Source organism: Equus quagga, chromosome 9 (genome assembly GCF_021613505.1).
Source record: "Equus quagga isolate Etosha38 chromosome 9, UCLA_HA_Equagga_1.0, whole genome shotgun sequence".
Taxonomy (NCBI): domain Eukaryota; kingdom Metazoa; phylum Chordata; class Mammalia; order Perissodactyla; family Equidae; genus Equus; species Equus quagga.
In genome coordinates this window covers 95,427,256-95,445,118 of record NC_060275.1, presented here as the reverse complement: position 1 = coordinate 95,445,118, position 17,863 = coordinate 95,427,256, and the positions used below count along the sequence as shown (strand labels likewise).

The window sequence follows — 17,863 nt, the reverse complement described above, 5'->3', positions numbered from 1 at the left end:
AAAATGATGAAATATGGTTATATTGTTCTTACCTAAGTATAACAAACTAATTAGTAAAAACATCTTAATCTAAGTGAGACATGACTTGTTAATCTTAGAGTGGAAATTCATAGACTGAGTTATGTTTAGATGCTTTGTTTTGCATCTAGAATGTTCTGAGCCATTAAAAAAAGAGGAGGAAGAAGAAAGTTAAAATTTTACTCACTTTATATTGAAGTCTATGTCTTCGCCCTTTTAAGTGCATCTCCTTAGCATTGGGATCATTAAAGCTGCACTCACATAATTTACAATGGAATCGAATTACTTTTCCTTCATCATTTCGTACCTTGATATGGGAAAAAAATTGATGAATCGTAACAGCAATGCTACTGTTGAAGATTTCATTCATAAACCGTCAGATTCTCTGATAAAGAAATGTAGTACAACAATTACAGTTTCAAGTGAGAAAAAAAAATGAGGCAATGTCTATAATTTTTTTAAAAGGATAGTCTATAGAAACAAATTAAATGTTAGAATTTTTTGTGTGTGTGTGAGGAAGACTGGCCCTGAGCTAACACCTGTTGCCAATCTTTCTCTTTTTCCTTGAGGAAGATTATCTCTGAGCTAACATCCGTGCCAATCTTCCCCTATTTTATGTGAAATGTTGCACAGCATGGCTTGATGAGCAGTGGCTAGGTCTGTGCCCAGGATTCAAACCTGCAAACCCCAGGCCGCCGAAGCGGAATATGCAAACTTAACCACTACCCCACCAAGCTGGCCCCTAAATGTTAGAATTTTTAACTGTAGTGTAGCATGCAAGATGTGTTAGCATGTAATTGCTTTTATAATTAACTTTAACACTCCAGTCTATATGTGAACATTTAGATTTAAAAGCAATGAGAGATCTTAAATTCTCTAACAGTTACTGAATACCTGCTACTGGCCAGTTACTTTCAGAGATGGAGATAAAGATGATTAAAGACATTACTTTGGTATACAAATTTCTATAAAGCTCAAGATTTTATACACATAAGTTTATGGAAAACCAATGTCAATTTTTTTGAACTGTACAACCAGTCAGGAAGACAAGCAGACTAGAATGTTTTTAAGAAGTCTATAATAGATATTAAGTTTAAATTGTTTGTGCAAGCTTTAAAGACTGGCTATGAATGCAATTCTCTAAAGTTCAGGAGTACTAAATTAACCAGTATCACTGGAGATTAAGGTGTTCTAGGTGTGTACGTTTTTTAAGATAACCAAGTCTCACTCTTTTAAAAGCTGTGATTTTAAATTAAAATTATATGTGAATTACTTATAAGCTACGTAACCCAGTTTTCCACCTTGTAAACAAAGAACTCAACACAATATGTAATTTTTCTTGATGGGGAAAAGGATGAAGGAACAAATATTTACCAAAAATCTACATGCTACACACTGTGCCAAGTACTTTATTTCATCTAATCTTAACAGCTTCACTGGGAAATATCCAAATTTTATAGATGTGAACACCAACGCTCAGAGAACTTAGATTATGTCCTACAGTACAGTGAAAGCAGAGCAGTGCTACACCACTCTATGCTAGCCTTTTTGCTAACAGCAAATATGCTGCTCATAATTTTTTTTTGCTTTTTATGTTCCAGATAGTTGAAGGCTACATGTCAAGAATGACTACCAAATAAACGGAAAGTTACTTTACATCATCATGATGGTGTTAGCAGGGAAAGAGAAAAATTAACAAAAAAAATTGTGATGTCACTTAGGCAAGCTTGAAAGGCATGCTTTTTAAAAACCTTTAACAAAGATTCCTTTGGTTTTCCTTCGTAAGTAACCTAAATCTAAAATACAATTGAGGGGCCGGCCCGGTGCCACAGCGGTTAAGTTCACACGTTCCACTTCTCGGCGGCCCGGGGTTTGCCAGTTCTGATCCCTGGTGCAGACATGGCACCGCTTGGCAAAAGCCATGCTGTGGCAGGCGCCCCACATATAAAGCAGAAGAAGATGGGCAGGGATGTTAGCTTAGGACCAGGCTTCCTCAGCAAAAAAGAGGAGGACTGGCAGTAGTTAGCTCAGGACTAATCTTTCTAAAAAAAAAAAAAAATTGAATATCATTTGGCATACCTTGGAGATATCATAGGTTTAGTTTCAGACCACTGCAATGGAGCGAATGTTGCAATGAAGTGAGTCACACCGATTTTTTGGTTTCCCAATGCATATAAAAGTTAGGTTTACACTATTCTATAGTCTATTAAGCATGCAAGAGTGTTATGTCTAAAATTACAATGTATACCTTAATTAAGAAAATACTTTATTGCTAAAAAATGCTAACCATCACCTGGGCCTTCAGCAAGACATAATGTTTCTGCTGGTAGAGGGTCTTATAAAAAAAGACAATATCTGTGAAGGGCAATAAAACAAGGTATGCCTGAAATCTAATTTTACATATAAAGCAAGCCTGCAACAAAGTGACACACTTCTTCCTTTTATCTAGTCTCAGATCAATACCTCCTCCACGTAATCATGGCCCACTGGCTGCACATCACTCTGCAAAGCAGCAAGAGATGCAGGTGTGACTGGTTCTGACACTGTGTCTGGCTTTACTTCTGGAATCTGTACAGAAGTGACAGGAGTGCTTTTAACACATTCAGTTCCTTTTAAGTCTTCTGTTTTATTTCCTGTTGATTGCAGCTTATTACCACCTAGAAGAGCATAAAAGAATTACTGTAATTCTAGTTTCCTTTTTGTACAAATGTTTAACTTGATACAACAAAAACTTCAGATAAAGTTATCTTTTCTACCAATAGTCAAACTTCTGCTTGACATACAATAGATCATAATTTTGAAGAAGCACATAAACCACTTGGCTTTTTCATACTATTAATGAAACACATATCTGGATTTTTTTTCCCTTCCCCACCACCCAATGATCCTCTCTCTCCACCATGGCTCTTATAATGTCAAGTACCTAAAAATGAACAGCAAGTACCTGAAAAGGCAGGGTCTAAGCCTAATTCATGTTTGTATCCCTAGTTCATTGCCAAGGAAATGGGTACTGTCCTACTAAGGTCTGTAATATAGTAAGAATAAGACAATGTAGCTGCCTTTGAGGTGACAACAATTTAAGGAAAGATACAGTAATTATAATACAATGTGCTAAGTGCTATAATTAAGTATGAATAGAGTGTTGTGGGAATGTAAAGGAAAGGAGCCACTAACTTTTAACCTGATCCAGGTGGGAAAGGCTTCAGCAAGGGTGTGACATTTGAGCTGGGCTTCCAAAGAAGAGTAACAAGTATGAACTGCCCAGGCAGAAAGAAGAGAATGATGTCTAAACAGAAAGAATAGCATGTACAAAAAAACGCAACAACACGGGAGTTAAAAAGAGTAAATCCAAGGAAGACTCAGTCATTCAGTATGAATTGTAGAGGTGATGACACATAAGGCAAGGGTCAGACGGTGAAGGGCCTTGGATGACATAATTAAGGAATATAGTTTTTTCATAAGCAAGAGGAAGGTCACTGAAAATTTTTAAGCAGGAGACTAACACAATTTGATGCATATATTAACAAAATGACTTTTACAAGTTTTGGAGAGACTGGATGCAATAACAGACAAAGCTCTGAGGACGAGACTCTGAAGGCCTAAAAATAAGACGGTGGCTATGAAGAAGACATTTTTTGTAGAAATACTGTAGTGATAGAAACAAAAGGACTAGATAAAAACTGAAGGAGGCAATAAATAATTAGACGTGCCAGTGAAGTTTCCCATGCGAAAAAGCAGCAATTTTATGAGGTTATTTCATGGTACTTTTGTGATGAGATAGAGAATGGGTTAGAAGGACACTGGTAGGCTTCTGTAGAGCCGTTCTGATATCTACCAGGGAATACCTAAAATATGGCTCTAGAACTTAGGTGGAGGTTTTGAGTTTGCCCAAAAGATTTTTAAAGTTACTGCACACATTGGAATGGATGAGACCAGTCATGAATACTGGGTGAGGAGAGTGAGATGAGAGCCAGAATCAGAATCTTAGAAACACCACCATTTAATGAACATGAAGGCAGGAGAATCAATAAAGATACCAGAGAAAGTGATGAGTGGACCTTAGAGAGACGGAGACATATCTTAAGCTTTAAGGTACAGCAGTCAACTGTATCAAATGTTAGAGAGATCAACAGAATGAAACTGAAAACTGGCCACTGGATTTGGCATTTAGATCTTTGGTGACTCCTGAGAGCAGTTTCAGAAAAGGGTACAGTAGAAACATCATGACAGACTGAAGACACAGGAAACATAGAAGAAGAGAAAGTAAAAGTTAGGTTAGAAGCTTCAGAGGATTATAGGAATGGGAAAATGTCTGTTTTCTTTTCTTTTTAAGACTATGAAAGACACAGGTATACTTGTATGGCTGAAGGGAGGAGAGAAAAATACCTTTAGAGGACTGACTAAAAATTCAGAAAAAAATTCAGATATGGAATTTAACAAGGTCACAGAGAAGAAGGGAGGAGATGGTGACAAGAGCATAAACAGAAGGGTTAGTTAGTCCTGGAACAGAGGAGAAATATCACTTTGACAGAGTTAGGAGAAACAGAGACTCTTCAGTACTTGCCAACAAAATTTATTTTGGGTGTGGATGTCTTCTTGGCAGCCATATTTGTAGGCACTGCTGATACTTTAGTGTTTGATGTACTATTAAGAGATGAGTTTCCTGTAGTTGTAAGACCTTTCACAGAAGAAGTTGCAATTGATGAAGTATTCATTGTACAATTGCTTGCTGCAATGCTCGAAGGAGAGGCAGTTGGTTTTGAAGCAGACACAGCTGTTGAAGAAGTAGCTTGACTAACAACGTTTGGTTCTGTTGAAGGAATGGGTTTACCAAGTTTTGTGTGTAATTTAACCACCTACAAAATAAAAGCATATTTATTGGTCAGGAAACTCAGAATGTAGATTTTTAAAAGTTTGTCTAAAAAACACTATAAAATGAAAATACGAACTATATTTTTCTTTGTTGCATTTTTTGTTACATATATTTATATGTAAAACTCATTACTTTCAGAATCATCTCTGCAAAGCAGATAGGGATATATATTCCATCTATCACCAGGTGAGGAAACTAAGGCAGAGAAAGATGAAATGACTCGGCCACATGCTTACCAATCTAGACTTAAACGTGACAAAAGGAGGAAAATCACCATACGACAAATTTCCAATTGGTGATATAAATGATCTAGCTCAATTTAAAGAAGAAAGTTTTCTAGTCTTTCCCTCTTTAAGCAATAACTATTTGATGTCACCTTTATGTATTTTAGCATATAAGCAAGGCTTATAATAAATTCACTCAAAGTTTTCAAATTTTGAAGCCACCTTTACTTCAACCCCCCACTGAAAAAGTAAAAGAAAGAGTAAGACATAAGGGTGTGTGGGGAAAAAACACCTACTTTCTGATGCTTAGCACCACGAATGTGGGCAGCATATGCATCTGCTCCTGTACAAGACACATCGCAGAGCTCACAACGAAGCTGATTTTGAGTCCCACGAGCAGAGTTGCTGCTGCTGCTGGTATTTTGTGAGGCTTTCAATGCGGCTTCTTTTTTTTTATGTTTCTGTCCTTCTAAATGTTCTTTGTAAGTCTGTTTCAAATGAAAAGGATAAATTTTGCTTCATTAATTTTCTATCTAAATCATTTGAAATTATTCAACTGCAATCTCTAATAATCATTTAAAAATGAGTACTGAATTTTAAAAATAATTGAACAAGAGTATGTGGGATTCTCTACATATGCGATATATCTGTGATTCTGTGTACCTTGTTTACCAAGATACATTTATCTAACACTGATTTACAAAGCACTTTCACACATAGCCGTAATATCAATATAAGGCAACCACTTTCAGTTTCAAGAATTTGCACCTTTTACTGCTTATGTATAATGTTGGATAAAGAACAAGAGACAGTGAGTCATTCCACAAAGAAATTATTTAATTATAGGATTAGGATGAGGAGGGAAAAATGTACATACATGATGAGAAGAAGAAAAAAGTTACTGTATGGTAAAAAGACTCTTTATAACCAGGTATTTTATTCGTAAAACTGACTTTCCTAAATCAGTATGCATTTTCACACAGAATTCATGCCACCATGAACAAAAACCAATTTAAAATATTTAAAAGCCAAAACTGTATGTATTTACAAGGAAAAACAATATTTTAATATTAGACAACAAAATAGTGAAATTATATATTAAAAATTGTCTTGAATGCAGATGACTGAAGAAGGCAGATTTATTAAAATGAGAGGTTAATAAGGACTGTTGGGTAGTTTCTTCATGTTTGAGTGAGACCAAATAGTTCCTCTTTCATATTTTATTTTTTAAATTGTTTTTAAAACAGACATATGATTAGCATAAAATGGTATGTTCATCATGGAATTTCAGAGCTGGGAAATGACTTAGAACAAGACCTCAGGGTCACCTAAAACAACAATTTTCTAATTTTTAAACAAGAGAAATCCTGTCTCCAAATGAAATTTTATGCACAAGTAAGGAAAGTTGCTCTGTTTTTGAAACAAAAGAGGCAGATCTGGCCATTTGATTCTCCTCTCATCTGCGGTGGTCTGAGGTAATTCTATGAAGCAGTTTGAGCCTTAATTATTTAGGACAAGTTCTTATTATAGAGGTGAGGAAACAAAAGTCCAAAGAAGTTAAGGTCTCCAACTTGCCCAAAGCCACATATTAGTGGCAGAGCTAGGACTGGGGCCCCTTAAATCTGAACCAACTTACTCTCCCCTCCTTATGCTCACACCTAGACACCAATTAACAATCTCAACGGTATTTTTCTCTAAGGCTCATTAATCCCTAAAAGGACTACCTCTGACTTGCAAAAGTACTGCTGTCCTGTTCTTATGTAACCATCCAGACACCCCAAATCAATGGTCAGCCTTATAAACACTCATTCTAAATGCTGCTGTTAACCTATCACCCTAGAACCATGTTCTATCCTTTTATGTGTGTACCACATGTTCAAGAAACCTCCTAGGTCTGCATTTGCCATTCATAGCATTATCCCCTCTAAAGAGTCATCATAGAGTAGGATACACTCCTCAAACACTAAGACCAAATATCCTTGTTCCGTTTCCTGTTTAAGCCCGGGTCGATGCAACATTCCCATCTGCCCCCCTTCTCCCCCAACCATCTAATCACAATGAAACCATTTCCTATTACACTCAAAATAGTGAGAAAGAAGATTTTATATAACTAGCCACATAAATTAAAATATTCCCTAATTTGGTGTCAGTAACTCAGAGAATGCTGGTAATTGAAAATATCCCAAAAATTCAGTATTAAAAAGTAGACAGAACTAATCTAGTAAATTAAAGAATGTATACAGGTGCAGCAGGGAGGAGACAGATAAAAGTGGAAGAAACTACCAGTACCAGAGAGTCAAAACCTGATCTTTTCAAATAATATGCTTTTTATTTGTCAAACTGCTTATCAAATTTTTATATAAAAACTAGACACTATTAAAGTATCAATAAAGTTGGGAAGTGAGTTGAATTCATTAGATTTTATAAACAGACTAATGCCTAAATCACCTATTTTAAGGTGTAGCAAGCAGGAAAAAACCAAAACCAAAAAAAGGAATGAAGATTCTACATGTGGGGGGCCAGTCTGGTGGCCAAGTGGTTAAGTTTGCATGCTCGGCTTTGGCGGCCTGGGGTTCGCCGGTTTGGATCCTGGGAGCTGACCTATACATTGCTCATCAAGCTATATGCTGTGGTGGCATCCCACAGAGAAGAAGTAGCATGACCTACAACTAGGATATACAACTATGGTACTCGGCTTTGGGGAGAAAAAAAAAAAAAAGAGGAAGATTGGCCACAGACGTTAGCTCAGAGCCAATCTTCCTTACCAAAGAGAGACATATTAAGCTTAAAAAAAAACACAAAGATTTTGAATGCTTCATTAGTTGGTATTTTTGAAAAAGACACTTCCTTACACCTTTCTTGTTCCCAAAGTTCCTATTCCCTCATGGAGGAGATTACACAGAAATAAGCAACATTCTACAAAGCATATACAAAGGCAATCTCATTAGAAATGTTATCCTGAAAACTATGAATTATTAAAAGAACTTATTTTAAGGATTTTTAATATTCCAGAAAGAAAATTTTCTTGTGATATTTATATGCTATAAAAAATAATACATTTGACAAAATCTTCCTATCTTTAATGTAAGTGTGTAAAACTGAATTATCTCTATGGTCATCCTTTTTGGGCTGTAAAGTTCTATTTATACACTCAAAATGGACCTCGAAGAAGAGCTAAGGAAATCAATAACCAATTGTTTTAAGTTGAAGAATTTTATATAAAGGCTTTACGAAGCAACCTGTTGGATCTAAAAAAAGAAATAAAAATTCAATCTTGCCCCCAAATCCCAATTAATTTGAATATAAAACTTTTAAGCAAAACTTAAGTTTTATTTAAAGAGCAAAGTATCCTTCCTGGAAAAAAAACTCAACTTGCCCATTTTTCATCTACATTCATAATCATTTTTACAGTTTTCTTCTTAAGAGAGTTCTTACATCTCAATACAAATACCTTTAAAAAAATGACGGTTTAGCAAAATATGTGTTAGTTAAAAGCTAACAGGAAATAAAATGTAAACTTTCCTTGTAGGCAAAAGAGTTATATTATCAACCATACTTAACCATCAAAAATAACCATTGAAGACTCATGGTAAAACACACAACATAAGTACCTGTGGTCCAGCACAGCTGATCTTACAAACATCACAATAGTGAATCTGGGGTGGTTTGGGAGGCTGTTTTGGTTTCAGTTGTTTATTTTGGAATGGTGCTTTTTTAGTAAAGGTGGTCCCTGTCCAGGCAGCTGTTGCAGCAGCAGCAGCTGCTGCTGCTGCTGCCTGTTTCTGTTGCTGCTGCTGCTGTTGGTAGTAGGAGGATGCAGCTGAATACACTGCTGCTTCATAACCTGAATAAGATGTACCTTACAAATGAAAATGAAACAAAGATTATGTTACATTATTATAAAAGGCCAAGTTAAATGTTATGAATTTAAATTCAATCAATTCTGCTAATAAAGGTAGTTTACACGTGCATATTTACAAATAATGTATATCTTACAAAACAGAAAAAATTATTATTCATCTTCCTTTTACATAAGTCAATCAACAAGTATTTACTCAACACAGACGAGTGTTATGGAGGGATAAAGAAAGCGTAAAATTTGGTCTTTGACTTTAAGAGGTTTGCAGTTCGGGTGGAGGGATGTGACAGAGTGTTTGATAAACTTAGGCGGTTACAGAACCTCTTAATGTTTCCGCAAACAGAATTCCTCTGAATACAATTTGGGAAGTGTTGGATTTGAGGAAGTCTGAACTAAGATATTAGATATGAAAAAAAGAAATTTATGAAAGTAAGGTTTGATATGCTTGGCGGCTAAGAAGGTAAAAGATATGAAAGACAAGGAAAAACACACAAAGACAACACCAAGATTATGAGCCATAGTGATTGACTGATGGGTTGTGCCACTGATAAAATCAAGGAGCTGACAGAAGCTGGTTTGGAGAGGCAAGGTGAACAAAGCTTAGCAGAAGTCTGTGATATGGAGTTGAAGTTCAGATGAATTTATAGGACACCAGATAAAAGATTTGGGGATTAAGGATGAAATACGTTGGTTTTCATCTTCCAAAAGATGAAAAAGCAGAATATTCTCTGGTTAAATGTATGGACTCTATCCATTCCATTGTTTATCTATTTCCATTTAAAAATCTATGAAAGTTTTAAATTTGACAGTCACTGATTTTATTTATAAAATCAAAACCTGAAAACTCTAATAAGACCTCTGGAAATTTGATGGATGCCCTATTTATCATATTCCACTAAGACTTCTTTTTTTCCCTGAAGTGGAAATGAGTGAGCAGAGTCACGTGAGGCTCAAGAGACAGATTCCTAGTTGCCAGGATGGCAGAGAAGAACTAAAGCAAAATTGTAAGGAAAACTGAACTTTTTGGTCTCTTGAACGCAGACTGCTATACTAAAAAGTAAAGACTTATGACCCCAATATATCTACACACACACGGAAGAAAACATCAATTGGAAAGGTGAGAGTTAAGATGCATGCAAAATCAGAGTCACAGGAATCTGAAACCAGACATTTCCAGGAGAGAGGAGTCAGGTAACTTTCATGCAAAGTCCTCCTAGACTTTTATGTCAGGTTATGAAACTATATAAATGCTTGTTATGACGATATAAAGACAGAAAGTGTGGTAAGAGAACAAAAGATCTATAAATCAAAGTAGAAACAAATAGGTAAACATATGAATAATAAGTATATTATCAGATTAAAAACAATTAGAAAACAACTGCATAATCAGTTAAAAGAAAAACTCTAAAAAGAGTTTTGATCTCTTAAAAGAGATCAATAAACTCTGTACTGGTCAGTCCTACCAACGTGCTACAGTACTTAAGAATGCGATAAAAGAACATAATCAAGCTTACAGCCAATTGCTTTCAAATTTATGGGCAGAAACATGTACAGTTTACATTTTGCTCTTATAACACCATAAAATTGTCCAATTTTTAGATTATTACTGGTTAGAACCATGATTTTTATATGAAATCATTATGATATATATTTTCCAAATGACTAGTAGTTGTGTACAGAAAATGCCAATTAAATATAATTTTATAAATTAAGTGTCGGGAAAAAAAGCAAAATAAGGCTAACAGCATCCTACAATGCTACAGATCTAGCAGGCAAGCATTACTATCCTCATTTTACAGATGAGGCTAAGAGATTGTGAGGTCCTTTAAACACTGAGTTACTTAAAGCACAAAATCACCAGGTTAAGCTTAATATCAAAATAATCTTCATTTGCACACATGTAGTCTAAAGGTAATAAAAGGCAAGTTTAGTTATAGCTCACTACTTAGTTTTTAAATATCAAAGCATGCACTGAAATGTGGGCTGAAGATTCTGGAGCACTGTTAAAGAAGTGCCTTTAAATTTCCTATGACTACTAGCAAATAAATGTACATTTCTTGTAATAGCATTGTGGGAAAACAAATATAAGGCTGTGTCTCCAAATTAAGTAAAAGCTCAATTCTTGAACACTAAAACTTTTAAAAAGTGCTTTTATTAGAAATGCTGGGGCCAGGGGCTGGCCCCGTGGCTGAGTGGTTAAGTTCACGCGCTCTGCTCCAGGCGGCCCAGTGTTTCGTTGGTTCGAATCCTGGGCACGGACATGGCACCGGTCGTCAGGCCACGTTGAGGCGGCATCCCACATGCCACAACTAGAAGGACCTGCAACTAAAATGTACAACTATGTACTGGGGAGATTTGGGGCGATAAAGCAGGAAGCAAAAAAAAAAAAAAAAAAAAATTGGCAACACTTGTTAGCTCAGGTGCCAATCTTAAAAAAAAAAAAGAAATGCTTATCAACTAGTAAGTTACATAATTATAAACAGTTGAAATATAATTTTCAAACATAGAATATTAGAAACAAAAACACACAGTTTCAGTAGTAAATCTATCATGCTACAAGTCACCATTTAGTGGGTACCAAAATTCTAGAACTCATTTTAATGAGATAAAAATAATAGCTGACAACCTAAGTTGTAGCTAACATAAAATTGAAGACCTAGAACTCAGAAGCCCTAATAATGATCTCTCTGGACAGTAATTTCACACTGCGTGTCAGATATTCTTTAAAAAGTGCATACCTTTTAAGGTAACAGTTCCAAACCTAGGAATTTATCCTAGGGAAAAAATTGACAAATACACAAATCTTTACATAGAAGGTTTACTTTACCCACTGTTGATTCTAGTTGTTCCCTAATATGAAACTAATGTCCCAAAATAGAAACGTTTAAATATAGTACATCCATACAATAAAATATTATGCAGCCAATAAAAACTATCTATCTCTAAATGTAAATATCACTGCCATATAAGAAATCATGGCTTCTTTGTGAAATAGTGGATGAGGAGTTGAGGGCAAAAGCTAGAAAAAAAAGCTTTTCTAGGGAAAAGCTCGAAGTGTATCTGCCACATCTTACTGTGCCAGAAGGGAAAGAAGTGCTCAAAGACTAATGATGCCAAATCCAGAAGACTGAGGAGCTGGTTTGAAAAGGATCCCACTGGCCAATTTGGGACAATCTGAACAGTCCCAAATTTGGGACAATGTGTGCCTCAAACAGAAAAATGAGAGCAGTGGATTATACTACGTTGAATAAAAAAGAATGAGTTCACAGTAATAGTAAAAAAGAAGGGAGGAAGGGACTCTTCTTTAGAGAAGAATGCCAAGAATCAATGTACAAGGATTTTGCAAACAGCATGGTAGAACTTGATTCAGTAAGAGATTTTCAAAGGATCTAATACCATAGAGTGAAAGGTAGTTAGGTAACAGGTCCAACAGATTACTTGGTTAATTACAAAGGGAAAAAAGTGTCTTTACAATGGAGAGATCTAGTAGTCACCACTTTAACCAGTGATTATACTGGGCATCATCAATAAGGAATAAATTGACATTATTTATTACATGCTCCTGATGTTATGAAATGTAAAGTTCACTTAGGAGTTTTATTGACCAAACAGCTGCCAGAATCTAAGCATAAAGAAATCAGACAAATACAGATTGTGGGATATTCTACAAGACAACTCGCCTGAACTATCAAGGTCATGAGAGACAAGACAAAAATAGGGGATTATTTTACATTAAAGGAAACTGAAACTAAGACATGACAACCAAATACAATCCATGATTCTTGATTGAACTCTGAATTTAAAACAAAGTACAAACACATAGAAAGCCCAGCCATAAAAGACATTGTGTGGACAACTAGACAAATTAGATAATATCCATGTTCAATTCCTTTATATGATATCTGCATTGTGGGTATGTAAAAGAATGCCTTATTCTTAGGAAATACAGGCTGAAGAATTCTGGGCAAAGTAACCATGTCACCTGCAACTTATAAATATATTGCTGAACCATTTGAAAATGTTTTTTTGGAGGAGAGATAAAAGAAATGTGACGAAATAATAATCGCAGAATCTAAGTAAATGGTACATGGGCATTTGGTGTACTCTGTTTTCAACTTTACTGCAGAATTAAGCTTTTCTAAAATAAGAAGTCAGGGAAAAGCATTAATTGAAGGAATGATGTATCTCTATACTTAGTCACATGAAGGACATTCACAATGAGAAGCAGTTAACACAATAGTGTATATAAGATAAATTCATTTTCATAAACAAACCATGTTTATACATGTCTATTCCCATGCAAGAAAAGTATAAAAACACATGCACTAAAATGTTAATGGCAGTTAGTGTCTAGGGGTAGATGTGCAGTGATTTAAATTTTTTGTCCTTTTTCAAGCTATAGTTTCTAGTTTTAAAATAATGATGCATTACTTATGTAATAAAGCAGTAAATAAAAATAATGATCTCCATTCTGTGTAAGGTATATTTAAGCAACTGAGAAAGAGGGACAAATGTAGTGAGACAGAGACAGAAAAGGAGGGAGAAGGAGCATATGTAAGGGAGAAATAAAGAACAGGGAAGGATATTATCATACTCCTTTGTTGAAGCTCATGTGGACATTTAAAAAAATGTATCCAATCAGATTTCACTGAAATAATTCCATTTACAGTATAACTGGTTAATGAGATACACAGAGGCAGAAAAGTTGTACTTGGACAATCCTAAATATAGCTCTAAGAACAATACCATCTCCCTACCCCAATTCATTTCCATGAGGTTACCACAGTTAACTTACAAATCTGCTCCTTTTCTTAAGATCTCTTCTTTGGCAACCTTTCTGCCCACAAGATAAAGACAGACACCATACTAGAGCCTACAAGGCTTTTCCCACTGACATTTCCAGCCTCATTTCCTGATATTTACCCTATATATCCTGTACTCCAGTCACAGTGAACTGTTGTCCCCAAATACTCCATGCCTGCCTAATTCACCGTTGTATCCCTGGCACCCAGCATAACATGTGGCACATAGGGTAAGCGATAAAAAAATTTGAGAAATAAAATATTTTAATTCAATAGCTAGGCTTCTAACATCCAACATACGACAAAGTTATCAAGAGGTAAGAACAGAAATTGCCTTTGCCACCTTAAATCCTCCATGGAACAAGATAGGGTATTAATAAATAAAATGTAAAACAACAACAAACCATGCATGAGTACAAGGCTAAGTGTCTACAAAAGTGATTTTAATCGCTGAATACTACAAAGCACCTCAGCTGGAAGTTAGCAAGAGCAGTGGAAATATTAAGAAGGTTTTAGTGATTATACTTCTCCAGGGAAAATATACGATTATTTAAGGAAAATAAAGCTACTCTGTCCTTTCAAGAGACGTGTGTTATATAATCATCATCCTATGAATGTTTACAAAGGCTACCTAATATTTTCAAGATTACTTATTCCTGATAATAAATATGAAGAAATAGTTCCTCAAGGGCTGAAATAAACAACATAAATAATTTGTCAGTGGTATTCCCTGAATGTTAACCTTGAGTTTTCAAATTCATATGGAAAAGTCAGAAAGGAAATGATCCTGTAGAATACTAGATGTTATTTTCTCTAATGGCAGCACTAGGCCCAAGACTCATGATTAGCTTTCAAATGCCCAAAGATCATTTTTACGTTCTGCTAAAATCTCCTGGCTTAAAAAAAAAAAGCACACAACTTAGAGTATGGTCCATTGTCACATTATGCACATGTATTTATATTAACACCTATCAATTAATTCAATTCTTGTTATTGGGAGTAAGATCATTCCACAGAAAAATCAAGACAGTTTCTAGTAAGTCGCTTTCTAATTTGTTTACTCACTTAAACACAGTTTATCAGTCTTACCAGAATAAGTAACTGCCGTGGTACTATAAGTAGCACTCTGGGTATAGGATGGCACCACAGTAGCTGCAGCTGCTACTGGCTGTACGGTGGAAGATACAGGATAAATGGAGAAAGTAGTGGTAGCTGGACTTGGTGTGGCTGGTTTTATGGCTGTCACTTGTCGAGTTTGCTGGGCTTGTGTATACTGAGTTGCACCTTGGCTATAACCTGCTTTGGGGGCTAAATTGGGAAAGAGACATCAGAAAATTAGGAGGGTGAACCCCTTCTACAACATAGTTACTGTACTAATATCCCAGAAAACTAGGAAAAAACAGGTATAAACACCATTAACTGTGAATTTGATGCTAGCAATGTCTTCTTGGCAAAAGGGGTAAAATTATTACCAATTGAATAAAATGTAACATCTATATAAATTAATTTACTATTCCTTCCCAGATGCTTTCTACATGTTTCCAAAATGGCATTTTGTCAAAATTTACAACTAACTGAAATACCAGTACTACTTAAAACAGGTATTAATAAACAAAGTTTTCACAAAAGCATTGTTTTTTTTGGGGGGGGGTATTTAGGCTAGTCAGTCTATTCGAGAGTTATGAGGACAGAACAGAGAGAGAGTCTCAAAGTATGTGCGTCAAGTCACAGTAAAAATTTCCGTATCTAATTATATGGAACTTGTGCATAAACCATCTATCACATTTTAATGATTTATCCATAGTAAACTTCAATCTAATTCCAACTCAAAAGGCGCTGCTGACTTAATTCTTCAAATGTCAATAGTTTGAGTGCAGCTGTTCTTAAATGATTACCATTAACGTCTCTGCTAACTTTTCCGCTGCCTGTGACCATATTCAAAACAAATATATACTTTAAGAATCTTATGAGACTTATTAGCAATCATTAAATTAATAATCACTTATTAATCATCACCAAAGTATATAAATGTAATTTCTGAGAAAGGCCCAAATATCAGTGGGCCAAATTCATTTTATGCGAAGTAAAGGTACCTTAAACAAACAGCACTTAAGAGTTTATTCAATTTTTTTCTATATATAGTATGAAATTTGATCCACACAACACAGAGATGAAGACAACATTTTACAAAAGGAAACTAACGTCTAAGAACTAAATGACTTACAAAAGTCACACAGTCAATGCCAGAGCTTAGACTAAATCAAGGTCTTCTGACTCTTAGATTAATTCAGTACTCTAAAGCACAATCTAACCATGACAATTGACCAGGAGGTTCACTGTAGATTACCATACCCACAAATCCTTAGAGAAGAGACTATAAGACAAGTCATGGTGATTATAATTCAAAATATTTTTAAACCACTTTTAAGGGACTCATTAAAAAACTTAAACTAGGAGCTGGGCTGATGGCCCAGCAGTTAAGTTCAGCACACTTTGCTTCAGCAGCCCAGGGTTCATAGTTTCGGATCCCAGACACAGACCTATACCACTCATCAAGCCATGCTGTAGTGGCATCCCACACACAAAACAGAGGAAGACAGGCACAGATGTTAGCTCAGGGTCACTCTTCCTCAAGCAAAAAGAGGAAGATTGACAACAGGTGTCTTAGCTGAGGGCCAATCTTCCTCACCCAAAAAAGTCCAAAACAAAACAAACAAAAACATCCTTAGAACTGGAAGTACCCTAGAAAGATGAGTCAACTACTTTATTTACAAATAAGAGAACAGAGATGAAAAGAGGTAAAAATCACATGCCTGCATTAGTGGTAAAGCCAGTACTAGAAGCCAATTCTACTCTTTCCTAATCCAAGACTCTACCCACACTCTCATGGTCCTTCAAAAATAATTAAAATAGGGGGGTGGCCCGGTGGTGCAGTGGTTAAGTGTGCACGTTCCGCTTTGGCGGCCCAGGGCCGGTTCGGATCCCGGGTGCAGACATGGCACCGCTTGGCAAAAGCCATGCTGTGGTAGGCATCCCATGTATAAAGTAGAGGAAGATGGGCATGGATGTTAGCTCAGGGCCAGACTTCCTCAGCAAAAAGAGGAGGACTGGCAGTAGTTAGCTCAGGGCTAACCTTCCTCAAAAAAAAAGAAAAAAAATTAAAATAAAGGAGCTGCCGTCTTTCCAGAACTCAGAGAGCTTTGTTATTAAAAGTTCTATGAAAAGTCCATCTTTTAAAAAACCTACAAATATGTAGGCTTCTTTGCAAACAAAACACTTCCTGCATTTGTACCATTATGTATACTGTAATATCAGTGTCTGGTAACAGAACCAACTGTCATTACAGATGAGAGAAAGATGAATTAAAAATACAGGCCAACAAAAGGTCTCCACTTGTTACAAAGGTAGTCAGCAATATGTTCTGAGCATTTCTGACAAAGATAAGAAGGCAGCCAGAGTTATCACAACTTCTTTCACAGAGCTTACTTCAGTAGGAAGAGAAGTGTAAGCTGAAACTCAGAAATGAAATATACTTCCAGGAGAGAAGGGCATGATTATGAATTGCCTCCATGGCATTCTCTCTAATTGGGACTCAAAGGCATTCCAACAGAGGAAGAGAAGGACATGGCGAGAATCTGCCTCTCAAGGTAATATAACACAAGTTTACACGGACTCAAAAGCGTATCTTCGTTAAAAAAGCACCTTGAACAATATATTTTAACAGTTTACCATCAAACTGTGTATGTCAATAAACCCACCTGTCTGATAGTAGGTTTCAGCAACAGAAGGCTGAGGCTGGGCAGCGGCAGCTACAGCAGCAGCAGTTGCTGTTGGCTGTTGGTAGTACTGCTTACTGTCATAAGCTACAGCAGGAGCTGTGGATCTTACATATGAGTACGAGTCCTAAAGAAAGGAAATCAAAGAAATTGATTCCACTTGCTATGAGTGACGTGGCAGGAAAAAAAGCCCCATCAAGACCTAAGGGTCAAATTCAGTACAAAGGGGGTTCATTTTGGACGTCATCAAATAAAGTCAAAACCACTTCAAGCAGCATGTTTAACTTTTACAATCAGAAAAATCACTGAAA

General features: G+C 35.9%; 1 protein-coding gene across 3 annotated transcripts in view; it reads right to left on the bottom strand.

The window, feature by feature from the left end:
* ZFR (zinc finger RNA binding protein) overlaps positions 1–17,863 on the bottom strand; it is a 66,389-nt gene that overhangs the window by 29,724 nt on the left and 18,802 nt on the right. For all 3 annotated transcript variants that reach the window (XR_006890109.1, XM_046671566.1, XM_046671567.1), the window contains 7 exons: positions 17,535–17,679; positions 14,866–15,084; positions 8,727–8,974; positions 5,412–5,603; positions 4,583–4,874; positions 2,482–2,675; positions 206–325 (listed from right to left, as the gene is read on the bottom strand). Coding sequence is in view for 2 of the 3 variants with exons in the window: in XM_046671566.1 (XP_046527522.1) it covers positions 206–325; positions 2,482–2,675; positions 4,583–4,874; positions 5,412–5,603; positions 8,727–8,974; positions 14,866–15,084; positions 17,535–17,679 (1,410 nt within the window). In the remaining variant the exon portion in view is untranslated. The remainder of the gene's footprint in view (positions 1–205; positions 326–2,481; positions 2,676–4,582; positions 4,875–5,411; positions 5,604–8,726; positions 8,975–14,865; positions 15,085–17,534; positions 17,680–17,863) is intronic.